General features: G+C 41.9%; 1 protein-coding gene across 11 annotated transcripts in view; it reads right to left on the reverse strand.

The window, feature by feature from the left end:
- TMEM164 (transmembrane protein 164) overlaps window positions 1-17679 on the reverse strand; it is a 161527-nt gene that overhangs the window by 83243 nt on the left and 60605 nt on the right. For 7 of the 11 annotated variants that reach the window (XM_027607744.2, XM_027607738.2, XM_027607734.2 and 4 more), the window contains one exon: window positions 12990-13039. The exons of 3 other annotated variants lie outside the window; for them this stretch is intronic. Coding sequence is in view for 4 of the 8 variants with exons in the window: in XM_027607738.2 (XP_027463539.1) it covers window positions 12990-13039 (50 nt within the window). In the remaining 4 variants the exon portion in view is untranslated. Of the gene's footprint in view, window positions 1-306; window positions 709-12989; window positions 13040-17679 lie in introns of those variants that run through there. One more of the 11 variants, XM_027607742.2, reaches the window with a different exon arrangement.

Here is a 17679-nt window from a genome sequence, read left to right on the forward strand (position 1 = left end):
TAGAAAAGGGGGTGCTGCGATGGTCAAGCCATTCTGAGACATTAAGACACAGGAGGTCCAACCTGCGCCCCCCTCCTGAACTCAGGACAGTCCCGGTAAGAGGAAGGCTCCCTGCTCCAAGTCCCACTGTTTAAAAATTTGAAAGTACAATAAGTGGGATCTAGAAAAAGAGAAGGTCGTGGGGCTCCTGAACTCTTGTAATACCATGTGGCCCAAAGGCCAACAGGGCATCAACCTTGTAACACCAAGATCACATGTCAGGCTGCCCTCATTCCCCTCACCCAGCCCCATGCTTCCCTCACCTACCTTGGCTCACACCCGGCCTACAGTCCTCTCTCCAGCCAGCAACGCGCCCCCTGCTCTCTGCAGCACAGATGAAATTTCATCTCATCTCCTTCAAAATCCTCTCCAGACTGAGTCAGCAGATACTCATGACCAAATAATCCCACTTGCATCACAGATCCACTCCTCTCCATGTGGACATGAAAATGAGCAGATTTAAGGGTTTCCGCTTGCTCACGGGGGAAGGGCCACGGTATACTTCCCGAGGCAGAAGATGTGTGCTAGCTCTCTGCTATGTACTTTTCTTATGGGGCAGGGTAGGGGAAGAGCTCCCTGCCATTCAGTCGGCACTGCTCAGTGACTCACTCTCCGAGTCCCCCCCGACCCTTGCGGCACACACTTGGATAACCAGGCACATTAAGCCGTGGATGCTCACAAGGCAGCTGAACTGTCTGATCACAACCCAAAGCCAGGGAAATCTTAACAGCCACTCCCTTTTCCTTCATTTGGTCCTTCAAAATACCCCAGCTCAGAGGAGAGTTCCAAAAGGCTGGCTTCCCTAAGAGGCTCCCAGTCCCTTGTGAAACCAAGAATTTCACCCTCTTCAAAAAAAAACACAAAAAACAAAAAACAAACCAGCAGGCAGGATGCCAACAAGTAAGCTGAAAACTAAGAGGCTGACTGCACTCAGAGCGCTCTGTGGTGCTGGGATCCATGGAGACTGGGAAGGGGGAGTGAGTGCATGCCACCACGTGGTGACAACACCCTCCTTCAGCCAGGATAACAGACCCAGCAGAGACCAGGAAAGTCCAAACCACTGCATGCTGGGAGAGGGGGGAGAGTAATAAACAGGGACCTCGATTTGCTAACTCTGCTCCAAGAACAGCATTAAACACACCAGAGACCTTCTCCCTTGAGCAGATGGAAGACCCTGTTTGGACCTGGAGCTCGTTCAAGGTCTTGGTCAAGCTGAGGGAGGCCAAGGCTGGAGCCGGGAAGCAGGAGCATCCTCTCCACACCGCTGAGAGAAAAGTGGCGTGGGGTCCCCAGAATGGCATTGTTCCCGATGCCGAGGGCCCGGGTCTCCAGCTGACAGGTGAATCCCGATGGCTCAGGAATCTTGGCAAGGAGGGGTGCAGAACCAGCGGGCTGTGACCAGTGGCTCCTCTTTTTTATCCAGTGAGTCTGCTACGCATAGTTAATAACTAAAAAGCTAGCATTTTCTAGCCCCGAGAAGAGACCCCTGCATCTACAGAAGTATTGCCAGTCACCAAGAAGGAAGGTCTTGGGAGTGCAAAATCCCTGATCTGATCCTTATGCCAAAAAGTGTAACTATGAACTCTGTGTCTCTCCATCCCTAAAGACCATGGGATGATGTCACCACGATGAACCGCAGTTTTCCAGAACCCTGCCCTATTCTCGCTAAGGTATTCTTCAACAGTGGCACTGTCCTGCTGGATACATTTAATTTCTTCCTCCCTCCCTCTCTTTCCGGGTACTAGATTTAATTGCTCTAAACTCAGGGTCAGCAAAATATGGTCGCCCTCTTATGTTCTGGATTTTTTTTGGGGGGGGGGTGTGGTAAAATACACATATCACAAAATTTACCATCATAACCATTTTTAAGTAGACAGTTCAGCGGCATTAAGTCCATTCACATTGTTATACAATCATCACCATCATTCAGCTCCAGAACTTTTTCATCTGGTTGCCCTGTGTTTGTAAATAAAGTTTTATTGGAACACAGCCAAGCCCATTCACTTAGGTACTGTCTACGGTGCTTTCACACTACAAAAAAGTTACATCGTTAAAACAGAGATCATATGGCCCACAACATTCAGAAAGTTTACTATCTGGCCCTTTACAGAAAAAGATTGCCGACCTCTGCTCTAAACCAAAATGTGCACTAAATTTCTAGTTTAAAACAGCACTTGGCTGGGATGCCTAGGTGGCTCAGTCAGTTAAGTATCTGCCTTTGGCTCGGGTCATGATCCCAGGGTCCTGGAATCGAGTCCCACATGGGGCTCCTTGCTCAGCAGGGAGCCTGCTTCTCTCTCTGCCTGCCATCCCCCTGCTTGTACACTCTCTCTCTCTCTGACAAATAAATAAATAAAATCTTTAAAAAAATAGCACTTGGTTAACATCCAATAACACAGCCCCTCCCAGCTTCCTACTAAAATTCCTACAAAAAGACAGAAAAAGGTAAAAAGATAAAAAATTAAAAAATAAAAAACCCCAGATCACTGAAAACTTAGACCGATGGTCGTCATCCTATTACGAGTCTCTGGCAGAAATCTGCACTACCAATACGGCTAATGCCGAAATGAGGGGGAAAAAAATCTGTGGCCAACACATGGAGCAGAAACCTGAAACAAGACAGGAAGACAGAGTCCATCCTGCCACTGTCGGCCTCGTGGCTTAGAAATCCAGTAACCAGCACGCTGGACAGTCATGCCTCCACTCCACTACAGCTCTCAAAGGAAATCAAACTGCTCTATATGCATCTGGAGACTGCTCCCCCAAATCAAAAGGCCGGAAGTGATGGCTTTGGGGCTGGCACACTGTGTCCTGGAAGTGGGAGTCTGCCCAAGTAGAACTCAGGTAGCAGTGTGTGTGGGAGGTTGTAGTTTTTCACATACCGTATCTGCTCAGAGTACCAAAGAACCTAGTGGTAGGGGTAAGTGATTCCGCCCAGGTCCGGCAAGAACCCACTAGATGAAGCTGCTAAGCACTGGCAAACAGGCTAGGAGCCACGGACCTGCCACCAAGAGAGGAGCTGAGAAGGGCTTCTAGCCAATACCAAAGAGAACATGATAATACTCAAAGACAATCCAGAGACCCTACCTTGGACAAATAATAAATAAATCCTCCTTTGAATATGTATAAACATACCCAAAAAACAGCATGGTTCCTACGAAAGGCTCTGGGAGCAGAAGTGCGTATCATTCTGAAGACTTGGAGGAAGCGCAAAAGTCTGGATTTAGTGTCTGAACCGGAAGAAGTATTTTACAAAACTGCATCCTCAGTAGAATCTGAGAAAACATGGACTCGCTGAAACAGGTATAGAATGCCATCAGAATAAAGCACATTGAGAAGGAGAGGTGCACGTGACTCTTGATCTCGGGATCGTGAGTTCGAGCCCCACGCTGGGTGCAGAGATTACTTAAAAAAAAATACTGAGAAGGAAAGACACCAAACTGGGGAGAAAAGATAGAGCAGCAAAGCAAGAAAGAATTAGAAAGAAATGAAGACTGTAGCAGCAGAAATAAATATCACATTGGAGATGGCAAAGAGCAAAATCAATCAAATTCGTAGTACAGAAGCCAATCCTGAATCTCTCCCAAGCATGCAGAGGAAAAGGAAAGCTGACCCTAGAAATCCACAAAGGTTGTTCTTAGGAAATCTATTCATTTAACATACCAAATGGGGAGGTCAAAGGAGAAAACCCAAATGAACCTCTCAACAGATTCTTAAAAACCATTAGCTAAATTAGCTACATTTGACAACCATTCCTGATTTAAAAAAAAAAATTGGTAATTTAAGAATAAGAGAATTCCTTAACATTATAAAGGACATCCAATCTAAACCAACAACCTTCATCAGAATCAACAGCAAAACACTAGAAACATTTTCATTAAAATCAGAAGCAGGGAAACAATTCCTGCCAGTATCACTATTATTTAACATTGTCCTAGAAGTTCTAGCCAATACAGTCAGGCTTGAAATGGGGGATAGGAGGAAGATTCGCTCTTTATAAGGAGGTAAGATTACCATATGGTTGTTGATACCATTAATTTCCAAAATAATCCAAGTGAAGGGCGCCTGGGTGGCTCAGATGGTTAAGCGTCTGCCTTCGGCTCAGGTCATGATCCTGGAGTCCCGGGATCGAGTCCCGCATCGGGCTTCCTGCTCGGCGGGGAGTCTGCTTCTCCCTCTGACCCTCTCCCCTCTCATGCTCTCTCTGTCTCTCTCTCTCTCTCTCTCTCTCAAATAAATAAATAAAATCTTTAGAAAAAAAAACAAAAAAAACCCAAAATAATCCAAGTGAAGCAACTGAAAAACTATTAAAATAGTTAAGCATGGTGGCCAAATATAAAATGAACATGTATAATCAAAATCTTTCCTATGTTCCAGTAATAACTACTTTGAAAATACAATAAATAATAAATAAATTATACCATAAACTACAAACTGTCCGGGAATGACCCTGATGAGAGATATGTGGGATTCACACACGCATGCACCCACCCTTAAAGAACATGAAAGAAAACCTGGATACATTAAGAAATTTACCACATCTTTTCCCATATGTACAGACTGTATTATAATGATGTTAATGACATTTTAGGTTTAAAGTCATTCCCATCAAAACTAATAGAATTTGAGATTTTTATTTATTTATTTATTTGACAGACAGAGACAGCAAGAGAGGGAACACAAGCAGGGGGAGTGGGAGAGGGAGAAGCAGGCTTCCCACTGAGCAGGGAGCCCAACACGGGGCTGGATCCCAGGACCCTGCGATCACGACCTCAGCCGAACGCAGATGCTTAACGACTGAGCCACCCAGGTGCCCCAAAACTAATAGAATTTTAAGAAGAGTCTGACAAAAAGATTCTAAGTTCCTTTGGAAGGAAATAGTGGTTCAGACTAGCTAAGAAAAAAGTGTGGGTAAAGTAACAGGCTATGAACAATGGCAAAGAGAAATCTGGCCTGCTAGCTGTTGCAAAGATGAGAGTATGAAACTGGTGAGGGACCCAACAGAGACATCAGTGGAATAGTACAAGCCCCCAAAATAAATCCTAGCATACATAAGAATTTAAGTACACAATAGCAATAATCACAGGGAATGATTATTCAATAAACAGTGTTCCAAAAAATGACAATTTGAGGAAAAAAATATAAAGTATATTCCCTACCTCATACTATTCACAAAATGAATAGCTAAATTTAAAAAAAAAAAAAATAATTAAAAAACCAGATTGTCGGGGCGCCTGAGTGGCTCAGTCGGTTAAGTGCCTGACTCTTGATTTCAGCTCAGGTCATGAACTCGGGCTTGTGAGATTGAGCCCCATGTTGGCTCCACACTCAGCACGGAGTCTGCTTGAAATTCTTTCTCTCCCTCTCCCTCTGCCCCTCCCCCTGCTCTTTCTCTCTTTCTCACTCTAAAAATAAATGAAAAAACAAAAAACAAAAAACAAAAAAACAGATTGTCTACCTGATCTTTGAAGGGGAAAACTTTTCAGGTGTAAAAACACCAGAAGAAATTACCATGGTCTGAAGGCAGCTTGGAAACCAATCAATTTGTCCAATAAAAACGTCAACTGTATATCAGAAGCCTGATCAACAAGTTAGAATACAATCGGGGGAAAACACTTCCTGCAAAGTTGATAAAGGATTAATACTCTATATATGGATGATTCATGCAGATCAATAAGAAGAGAAATACCCCTATGTAATAACTGGGCAGAGAACATGAAGTGACAATTCAGAGAGGAAAATATACAATGAGTAACTGGCATAGTATATATAGGTTTGGGATTTTCTATAATGAAATTTGAAATTTGAAGGGAAGAAAACTGAGTAAGATGGGTGGGGTGAGCTGTGGAGAACCTGGCTACACTGTATGTAACAAGACCCTCCCTCCAATCCCTTAGGTTTGAAAACGGGTGTCTTATGTATCAAGAGCCTGTGATGCAGGCGCCTGGGTGGCTCAGATGGTTAAGCGTCTGCCTTCGGCTTGGGTCATGATCCCGGGGTCCTGGGATCGAGTCCCGCATCGGGCTCCTTGCTCAGCGGAGAGTCTGCTTCTCCCTCTCCCTCTGTCTCTCCCCCTGCTTGTTCTCTCTCTGTCTCTCTCGCAAATGAATAAATAAAATCTTTAAAAAAAAAAAAAAGAACCTGTGATCCATCAATAAATGAATGGATAGAGAAGATAAAGTCTATACAGACAATGGAATATTACTCGGCCATAAAAAAGAGTGAAATCGTGCCCCTTGCAACAACTCGAATGGACCTAGAGGGTATTATGCTAAGTGAAATAAGTCAGTCAGAAAAAGACCAATATCATATGACTGCACTTACATGTAGAATCTAAAAAGCAAAACAAAGAAACAAACCAAAAAAAAAAAAATCAGAAGCAGACTCATAAATTCAGAGAATAAACTGGCGGGTTGCCAGAGTGGAGGAGGGTAGAGGGATAGGCACTCTAGGTGAAGGAGATTAAGAGGCAGAGACTTGAAGTTACAAAATAAAAAAGTCACAGGGATGAAAAGTACAGCACAGGGAATATAGTCAATACTCTTGTAATAACTTTGTATGGTGACAGATGGTAACCACACTTACCCCGGTGAGCATTTTATAATATACATAATTGTGTCACTATGTTATAGACCTGAAACCAATAAAATATGTCAACGATACCTCAATTAATTATTTAATTAATTACAAACCTGCAAGGCAGGCTGGTTCCTATTATGGGACTGGGTATGTGCGATCAAGGTGATTGAAACAGGTAACTTTTTTTGAAGTTCGTAGCAGGATAGCACGCACCGAAGGGTCTCTAAGAATATACGGGTTTTGCTCAAACCTGAGTGAGAGGAAGAATTCTGTGGCCCGGATATTGAAGGTACCGGGATGTGGCTCTTCAGGGAAGAACTGCTCTAAACAGCCAAAATGAGTAGAAAGAAAATGGCTCAGATTCAAAGAGACAGAGAACAGTGCTGCAAGTCCACACACAACACAACAAGCAATTTGGGTGCTGCTATACGAGCATCCACAGAGATGAGGAGCCAAGAAGAGAAGGGAGTAGAAACCTTCAGAAGCCAAAAGCTTGCCAGGCTGGGATTCTAGGAGTTAGAGATACTGGTGATCAAAAGAGCACCATGCCCAAGGTTGCTGTGATGGTGGGCCAGGTAGCAACCCCTGCTGACCTGAGCTCCGTCCTCTGCATACACGCTTGCTGCTGAGGAAGTCTTTCTTAGCTGCAGACTTAGCCAGCCGCATGTCAACTGAGGGGCACATAAATGAAGCACTCTGGGACCCAGCCAGAACACTGGGGAACCGCCATTCCCTCTTGTCGAGTGCACCATGGGAACCCTGTGGAGAATCCCGCCCCCTCCCCACCCCACAAAGAATTGCCAGCCCGTGCCCAGCATGGGGCATGTGGCCTCCTGGGCACACCATACCCCTTTCCTGCAGCGTCTGGGCACGCCTCCAAGAAGAACACGCCAGCCCCTGCTTAGCTGGGAAGCAGACAAACTCATGCTTGGCTGGCACAGCAAAGGGCCAATAGAAAAAACAAGAGATGGGGATACAGTGCTAGTCAATGCAACCTCCAGAACGTACTGGCCTGAGGACCACAGGGGTGCCCACCTGTGTACACTGAGATTTGTGCCATGTTCAATAGGGTGCTTCATGGTTCTACCTCCTAAAATAATACTAGAACAGCAAAAGAGCAGAAAACACTGAGGTCACTGCAACTTCCTGAGCCTCCGTTTTCTTGATGTAACTGGGGATATAATTTCCGCCATCCACATAGGTTTGTTGGAAGAATTAAATGTGATAATCCATGTTAAGTATTTCCCTCCATGCCTAGGCACACAGTAAAACCTGACTGTGAGGATTAGCAGGAAAGGAAGAAGGGAATCCTGGTTCTGCCACTCTGTAATGTTAGGCAAGCTAATACCTCTTGGCCCCAACTGCTTGATTTGTAGTATGAATAACATAGTCCCTATCTCACAGCATTATTTGAAGGATTAGATGAGCTCGTTTAAGACAAAGTACTTTGAAAACAGTAAGGACCTATACTAAAGTAAGGTGGAGTTATTATATTGAGAACTATTTTCTAAAATACTGATTTTTAACTTCACACTGCCTGTCGTATTTCCACACAGTGGAATCGTATGCACCCACGAAAAATTAGGTGTATGATAAAAACTTGGATGGATCTGCAAGGAATTATAAGTTTAAAAAAAGGCCAATCCCAAAGGTAACATACTGTATGATTCCATTTATATAGCATTCTTGAAATAACAAAGGTTCAAACATGGAGAACAGATGAGCTGCCAGGGGTCAGGGACAGGAGACAGGTGGGAGAGTAGTGAGAGTGGCTCTAAAAGGGCAACAGGAGGGGCGCCTGGGCGGCGCAGCCAGTTAAACATCCAACTCTTGGTTTCAGATCAGGTCGTGATCTCAGGGTCATGAGATCGAGCCCCACACTGGGCTCCACACTCAGCACAGAGTCTGCTTAAGATTCTCTCTCCCTCTGCCCCTCCTGCTCATGCTCTCTCTCTCTCTCTCTCTCAGATAAATAAATCTTTTAAAAAATTTAAAAAAAAATAAATAAAAGGGCAAAGACCCTCATGGTGATGGAACTGTTCTATACCTTGACAGTGCCAATGTCAATATCCTGGTTGTCACATTTTAGTACAGTTTTGCAAAAGTTACTACTGGAGGAAACTAAGTGAAGGGTACATAGGATCTCTCTGTAGTCTTCTTACAACTGCATCTGTATTATGATATCATATTCATTATATAATTATCTCAAAACATAGAAAGTTTAATTTTAAAATGATGTGGATGATGAGTTTGTAATAAAATGGGGGAAAACATGATATTAAGTAAATAAAGCAGAATAGAAAATGATGATTAAAGAAGGCAAAAGGGAAAGGAATAAATACACACCTTTTGACCGTGTAGATATATAACTATATCCAAAAGCAGGTTCTATAAAGCAACCAAAAATAGATCAAGTACTTACTAACCTGACTAAACTATAAATAATGAAAACACAAAAACAGACAAGATTAAACCCAAGAAAGAAGACATGACTACAGATGAGGAGAGAGTTTTTAAAATTATAAAATAAGAGACTACTACATGCTCCACTGAATTCATGGCAACAAATCCGAAAACTCAGAAGAAACAGGTAACTCCCCAGTAAATGATAAATGACCAAAACTGACCCAAGGATCTGAATAGATGAATTACCATAGAAGACACTGGAAAGGTGGTTAAAGGTGTACCAACTGAAAAAGGCACTAGGACCAGAGGAGCTTCACAGGTGAGTTTTACCTGACCTTTAAAAAAAAAAACAAAACATAATTTCTAAAAACAGCAAAAGAAAAATAATTTTTAAAAAGGTAAAAATTTAACACATAATTTCTAAGGGTAATTAAATTATTCCAGGCCAGAGAAAGAGAAGTGCTCTGCAATTCCATTTTAATCCTTACACCTGATGAAAAGAATCCCAAAAAATGACTCCCATCTCACGTATGAATTCTAAAGCAAGGGTTCTAAACAAAGGATTGACAAATGGAATCCAGCAAAGCATCAAAATAATATACTATGACCAGCAGGACTTACATCAGTATATAAGAGTAATTCGAAACCAGAAAATTTATCCACATAACTCACTGTATCAAAAACTTAAACAGAAAAAAAAAAAACCCCATACTCAACAGACATGAAAAAGAATTTGATAAAATGCGGGTACCGTTTTCTTTGAAAATATCTCTAAGTACATGTGGAAACTCTTCACATGTAATAGGGCTATTCAACCAACACCAACAGCAAATATGAAGAAACACAGAGACAATCTCCATTTAAAATCCGTTTAGACACAGTGGCCCACCAGCTCCATTTTTATTTCACTCTGAGTTTCAAGCAAACGAAAAAACCAAAGAAAATTACTGGTGTAACCATCGGAAAGATGGGAAAAAATAAAAATAAATTTTACCAAACCTAACAAGAGAAGATGGAAAGATATGAGGACTACTGTTAAAATCAATAACCTTTTTCTAGTCTAGCAAGAAGCACTTAGGAATGGAAAGGTGAGCAATATTCAACTCATAATGGACAGAAAAGCTATTAATTCTTCAGGAATAAATGTATCAAGAAAGGCATAAAATGAGATCTGAACAGATGGGGAAAAAAATACCATTTCTTAGATTAAAAGAGCTACATAATTTTAAAACATCAGTTCTCACAAAACTGAAATATACATTTAATGCAATTCTAATTAGAATCCAAATAGGGCTGGTGGGGAGGGTTGAATAAAAGTGATCTTCAAATTTACATGTAAGAAAACAAATGCCGATGAATAGACAAGAAAAATATTTTTTAAGCTAATGTAATCAAATCAACACGATCTGAGTGCACAAATAGACAAACAGATGGAACAGAATAGAGAATCCATGCATGGATCCTCATATATAAAAAGTTTAATAGGTGACAAAAATGGTAGTTCAGTTCACAGGGGAGAGTAGGGATTATGTAATATATCACGCTAGCACAACTAGTTAGCCATCTTTAAGAAAATCACCTTAACTAAAACTGGGAACCCAGAAGCTATAAGAAAGTAATCATATTTGAATATGAAAAAATGTAAAAAAAAAAACACATAGAAAAATATACCATCAGCCAAATCAGCACATACAGATTTGGGAAAAATATCTATAATAATGCCTATAGACAAAGGGCCAATATCCAAAATATACAAAGAAGTCTTACAAATTAAGAAAACCTAAGCAACCCATAAGAAAGGGGCAGATGGTATGAACAGACAATTCAAAAAATAAATTTAATTGGATAAAAAAATACTGAAATTCATTAGTAGCCAAGGAAATGTATCCATTAAGTTGTCAAAAATTATAAAAGAATCATAACATCTTATGCTGGTATGGATATGAAGAAAAGAATAATCTCATATTACATACAAACGGGGAAAGTGAATTGTAACAGCCTATTTTTGTATATCAGTATGGAAATACCTATTAACATAAATATGTATATTTATATGTAAACATTCGTGTGTATGTGTGTGTACGTATAAATTGAAAGCACCAGTATTTAAGGGCATATGCCCAATGATGTTGATTTCAGCATTGATTATAGTGGCAGCAATATGGAAAGCATGAATATAAACATTCACGCATAGAAGAAGAGCTAGGGAAACCTGGCTGGCTCAGCCAGTGGACCACAGGACTCTTGATCTCAGGGTTGGAGGTTCGGGCCCCATGTTGAGCAGAGAGATTACTTAAAAATAAAATCTTACAAAGGAATGAGAAGAATGGCTAAGTTGGGCATCCATGAAATATTTTGCAGCTTTGTAAAGGAATAAGGTATACCAATAAAATTTGATAGATCCCCGTGAGATACTGTTGAGTGAAAAAGCAAGATGTATTACAGTATATATAAGATTCTATTTTTGTAAAACAAGCAGTGAACAACAACAGTAAAACATTCCAAAATCCCTGTGTGTGTGTGTGTGTGTACGTGCGTGTGTGTACACCTAATGAGCGTGGAGAAAAATCTGGAAGGATACACACTGGTTTGGTAATCTGCAGGTGTGGAAAGGCAGAGGTAGGAGTCAAACAAAACAAGGACAAAAGAAAAAAAATAGAACCACTCTAAAAAAAATAAAAAGAAATTTAGCAGTCATGTTTATGTATTTTCATATGCATACACATATATACAAATTGAATTAAATTTAGAAAAGATACAGTAAGAATCCTAAATATGATCTCTGCTTCTTAAAAAAAAAAAAAAAGCAGTAACCAAAATTATTTCTTGGTGGTAGATTAAGGGTGGTGTTTATTTTTTTTATGTGTCTCTGTATTTCCTCTAATGAGAATTGTTACTTTAATAATTATGAAATAAAACCAATAAATGTTAGTTTAAAACATTACACTGAAAAATAGAGCTCATTTTGGGAAATGAAGGGAAGGAAACAGGGTTAAATAGCCTTCCACTTGGGAGCTTTTCAAGTACAAGATATGTGAAATCAGGATCCATTTGCCCTCATCCAGCAGAAAGTTACTCACCTAAGGCAAGAGACTAAGTGGCTATTCCAAGGAGCTGTTCGAAGCAGCAAATGGGGTATATTTCTCCCTATCTAACACTTTAATGACCTAAGTAAATCAGAAAGCCATTTACACCACTCTTCGATTACCCAAGGATCTGCTGGGCCCTTTACTTCCTGTCTCCTCTGCTCAGGAACAGCTCCAAAATGGGGGCCGGGGAAAGGGGAAAGAGATGGAATTAATTTGGTCAATTTAGCTGCTCATTAGCAACGCCAATAAAAAGGCTTGATAAGCGAGATGGTCATAACTCGTGGTTAAAAGGAGGGTTCTGGGACTCTTGAGAATTTCCTTTAAGCAAATTTGCCTTCAGATAAACATGATTTGCCTGCAGTACACTTTAATGGATCTGATGCTTGCTATTTTTAAGAAAGTCAGGACTTGTAAAGGTGATTTTTTTCTTCCCCTCACTTTAATTTGCACAAAAAAAAAAAAAAAAACACAGAAACATAGGAACAAAGGTCTTCAAAGTGAAGAACCAGCTCCTCAGGGAAGCAGCAGGATGACAGGGCAATGATTCTTGAGAGGAGGGAAGCCGCATGGCCCCCAACATGCTCTGGAGAGAAACTGCAGGAAGCCAGCAACCTTCCAAGGGAGCAGGGCTTGGCCATAAACCACCACCACAAACACTCGCTAAAAAGGACTTGTCAGGGCTTGACCAAAGCCAAATCTCTGCATATAATATCCCCGTGTTTCACTGGGCCTCATAGACTTTTGTTCCTTGGGAAGCCCAGAGACAAAGCGGGGGCAGGCCCAAGATGTTCACATCAATGTGCTCATCACCCTTGGTTATCACAAAGAACATTCGGAATAGCAATGGCAACAGAGCAAAAACCAATTTTCCCTTACTTGAAGACGACGATAGCCCCAGGACATGGAGGGCAGGCCAGGAGAAAGATCTGCAATTAAAAAAGAGTTAAGTATGGTTATCAAGAGCAGTACTGGACACGGTTAGACAATGTTACTTCAATAACAACAGTAAAATGATAATAGTAACAATAAATAACCAAACTCTAACATGAAAAATGCAATATAAAAACTTAAAAAGGCAAGCAGGTGGTTTTCCAAACGTGTTTCTGTTTGCACAGGTATCTAGGTGCGGGGACATTTGTGTGTGTGTGTGTGTGTGTGTGTGTGTGTGTGTGAGAGAGAGAGAGAGAGAGAGAGAGAGAGAGAGAGAGAGAGAGAGATACAGTGGGGAAGAGGGAGAGGGATAGAGCGTGAGGGAGTGTTTGGGGGCAAGATGGGAAAAGCCTTTCTTAGGCCTTTTTTTTTTGCCTCTAGAACATTTCCTCTTAACCTCTAGAACAAGACTCAATTTTTCAACTCTTCAATGCAATATGATATAGTAGCCAGTCTGAGAAGCTTTTAACCCAAGACAAAAATGTATTCCATGAATGGGACAAAGTACGTAAATGCCATCTGGTTTGCCTCCCACGGGGAAGGGGGCGTTAATCAATACCCAGCACTGCCAGATTTAGCAAATAAAAACACAGGAGGCCCAGTTAAATTTGAATTTCAGATAAACAGTGAATAATGTTTTTGTGTAAGTTCCATGCAATATTTAGGATATACTTATATAAAAACATTATTCACTGTTTATCTGAAATTCAAATTTAACTGGGCCTCCTTCGTTCTATCTAGCAACCCTACCAATATTGCCATGCCCAGGCTCCAAGCCTCCCTTTGATTTTGAAGGGGAGCAGAATTTGCCACCCTGAAATATGTCTCTTTGGCATAAGGGTTATTTTAGCCCGATTATTTTTTTAAGAAACAGTAGACATAGGAAAAGCACTGAAAAGTGAGAAGTTACCTTTTCGTAGGAGACAGTTACAATCCTAAGGGAAATCTCCATTTGTAAGAACGCCCCCCCCATACCAGGAAAAGAAGGATGACTCAAACTCTAGACACTCTTTTCAATGGAGAAGACACTGACCTCAACCTGCATAATGACCTTACCCTTGATTACCATGCTCTTCCTGGTCCCCTCCCATAACTGGCCTTCTGCCCTACCCTACCCCTACCACCCAATGTCCTCCTTTTGTCTCTAAGCCAGAGATGGTATTTAAGGTGGTGGCTTGGGCCATTCAGGGAGTTACTCAATTTTCCTGGGTCTCTCCCATGTCTGCAGGAGGTATACATACTATTAAACCTCCATTTGTTTTTCTCCTGTTAACTGGTCTTTTATTACATTGTCGGGAGGGGGAGAGGTCTCAGTCAAGAACCTAGAAGGGGGTGCCTGGGTGGCTCAGTTGGTTAAGCAACTGCCTTCGGCTCAGGCCATGATCCTGGAGTCCCGGGATCGAGTCCCACATCAGGCTCCCTGCTCGGCGGAGAGTCTGCTTCTCCCTCTGACCCTCTTCCCTCTTGTGCTCTCTGTCTCTCATTCTCTCTTTCTCAAATAAATAAATAACATCTTTAAAAAAAATAAGTAAACCTAGAAATGGAATCTTTCTTTCAAAAAAAAAAAGAAGAACCTAGAAGGGTAGAGGGAAAATTATTTTTCCTCCCCCATATTTGATTGGCTTATTTCTAACCATGACCAGGTAGTTCTACTCTTCTATTCTCCTCCCCAGGGCAAACCAAACAAGAAGAACCTTGTCCTTCTAAGAGTCAAATCAGTTCCATGCTACTTGGTTTGACCTAGGCCTGGGTTATACAAAAACTGCATCTGTATGACCTTCATCAAAGCACTGGTTCTCAAGTGAGACAAAGAAACCCCTTCAGAGCAACTGGTCGAACATGCAGGTTCCTGGGCTCCCCCATTAGGAATGCTGACCTCAAAAGTCTGGGACTCCAGGAATCTGCATGTTTAACAAATGCCCCAGGAGATTCAACCACTCCTGGCCACCAGATATGATGACTGTTTGACCTTGGCCTGGACTATTACAGGAGTCAGAGACATTCAACAGGACTAAGGATTAATGAAAGAATGAAACTCATATTTGTGGAGTTCCTTCCTCTACAGTGATTTAATGGTGTGGTTTACAAAGTCATTGATATGTGTCCCTATCTTGCTGTGAGCATTTATTAAAATAGGTTATCTGCTATGGGGCGCCTGGGTGGCTCAGTTAGTTAAGTCGGCTGCCTTCGGCTCAGGTCATGATCCCAGGGTCCTGGGATCCAGCCCCACGTCAGGCTCCCTGCTCAGCGAAGAGCCTGCTTCTCCCTCTCCCTCTGCCTGCCTCTCTGCCTACTTGTGCTCTCTCTCTCTCTCTCTCTCTCTCTCTATCAAATAAATAAATAAAATCTTTAAAAAAATAAGTTATCTGCATTACGCACTTGTTTGGCTCTGTCACGTGTATATTCTTTAGCATTTGGCTCTTTGGTTCTCTCAAAATCTACATTTAGAAATAAAGGGTACTATAAGGAAAATCATTACAAAGAAAAACACCTGCTTGAATCCCTACCAAGAGGAAGAGAAAGAAGAAGGGAAAAGAGAAAGGGTCTCGAAAGGAATGTGGCCGGGAGTCCACTACCTGCAAAATACCTGATTAGAGAACCCAGCCAAGGAAATATCCACCGAGAACAAGCCTTTCACCCTGTGGATCAATTTGATTAATAGTGCAAAATCAATGACAATTACAGGCCCATAATCCTCCAGTGGTAATCATCAAATCCAAAAAGCTCTAAAAACCAAAAGTTGGGTTTTTTTCAAAGCTAATTTGGTAGCAAGTATGACTTGAACTGAGCTGAGACTATTTATGGACATATTTATTCCACTTATGATGAGTATTCATATGGCTTCCATAAAAAATAGTATCTTTGGGGGGCACCTGGGTGGCTCAGTCAGTTGAGCATCCGACTCTTGATTTCGGCTCAGGTCATGATCTCTGGGGTTGTGAGACTGAACTCCACATCAGGCTCCTCGCTCAGCAGGGAGTGTGCTGGAGATTCTATCTCTCCCTCTCCCCTTGCCCCTCCCCCTGCTCATGCTCTCTTTCTCAATCTCTCTCTCTAAAATAAATCAATCCTTAAAAGAATAATAATAATAATAATAATAATAATAATCTTTTGACTATAGGATGTTACCCCAGATCCCACTGGGAGCATATATAAAATATTCCACATTCACTGTATTGACTTTCTGATTTTTTTAAGTAAGCTCTACACCCAACATGGGGCTTGAATTCATAACCATGTGATCAAGAGTCAAGTGCTCTACTGACTGAGCCAACCAGGTGCCCCCGTATTACCTTTCTGAAATCCAAAAATTTCTGACTTCTGAAATACATCTGACCTGAATGGTTTGGGACAAGGACTGTCAATTTGGAATCTCAATCATCCAAACATTAATTTATCCCTACTTCCCACCCCACCCCTCAGGAGCAATCCAAGAAGGAAAAAAACAAAGTTGGTATTCTCTACCACTGACCCAGCAGTAAAGTTACTCACCTTAAGCAAGGGATCAAGTTGGAGGTTGCACTCAGTTACTGAGCATCAGGCCCCTCAAAGGCTACACTCACAAGCTACAGTATACAGAGAGCAGACAGGGGCCCCCAACCACCTTGGAAAGGTCCTCAATATTTCTGGAGTCACCTAAGAGCCATGACAGCAGCCTTCCTGAGATTCTGGAATAGCCAAGATACTTCATGCTAACATGCTAAACAGAGAAGCAAAAATACAACACTGAGCCCCACAGTTGATTCTTACTTTTCCCACAGCCAAGGAGAGATGAGCAGATTCTTGGGGCAGATTCCCCTCTAACCGCTCCATTTGGCTGGCTCTGATTCATGACAGCCCTATACCAAAAACCCAGAAACCTACTAAAGGGAGCAAATCCTCCAGCCCCAACCAATGATGGGTCTAATTTCTTTTGAGGCAGCTAATCAATCTAGTTTTGACCCTAACTGAATTTTCCAACAGTTAGTTTCATGTGGCCAAGCCACTCTAATCAACACTTTGGCCTTTCTCATCTGGCGTGTCTAGTCCCATCACCAAGATAGAGGGTATCTTCTTTGAGCAACCTTTAAGAGTCTCATGCTCTTCCGACTGAGCTAGCCGGGCGCCTTTTGAGCAACCTTTAAATCAGATACATGTAGACATATCGAATCAGCAGGTCTGAAAAAAAGACCTCAAGTTCATCATATTCCATTTCCGGTAAACTCATGGCCCCCCTCAGGAACTTCAAAGATTTATGACATTGAACCTCTCTGCCCTAGCATGCTGGAGCCACATCCATAATCACTGTTAACCAAAGAAGCCATGCGAAAATAACATTTTAATTCAGAGGCCCGATGGCCCCTAGCCTTGGCCTGAACATCCCTGCTTTCTTCCTTGCTGGGATGCCATCCACCTCCAAATTTTGGTAGCATGTTTTAGACCAGCAGATGGAAAGCTAAACCATCCCTTCAGTTGCAAATAGGGTGGGAAGTACAGGACACTTAGAAGTGCAAACAAGGACAGTAGGAAGAAGGGAATGTATCTGAGCCTATCCCAGCACCGAGTTGGCGCTTCTGTATTCATGCTGAAATCTGCCCAGTTCAGCACCTGAAGAAAAGGGCGAGGACAGGTGGTAACAGAGAGAGATGTGCTACAA

The sequence above is a fragment of the Zalophus californianus genome, chromosome X (assembly GCF_009762305.2).
Source record: "Zalophus californianus isolate mZalCal1 chromosome X, mZalCal1.pri.v2, whole genome shotgun sequence".
Taxonomy (NCBI): domain Eukaryota; kingdom Metazoa; phylum Chordata; class Mammalia; order Carnivora; family Otariidae; genus Zalophus; species Zalophus californianus.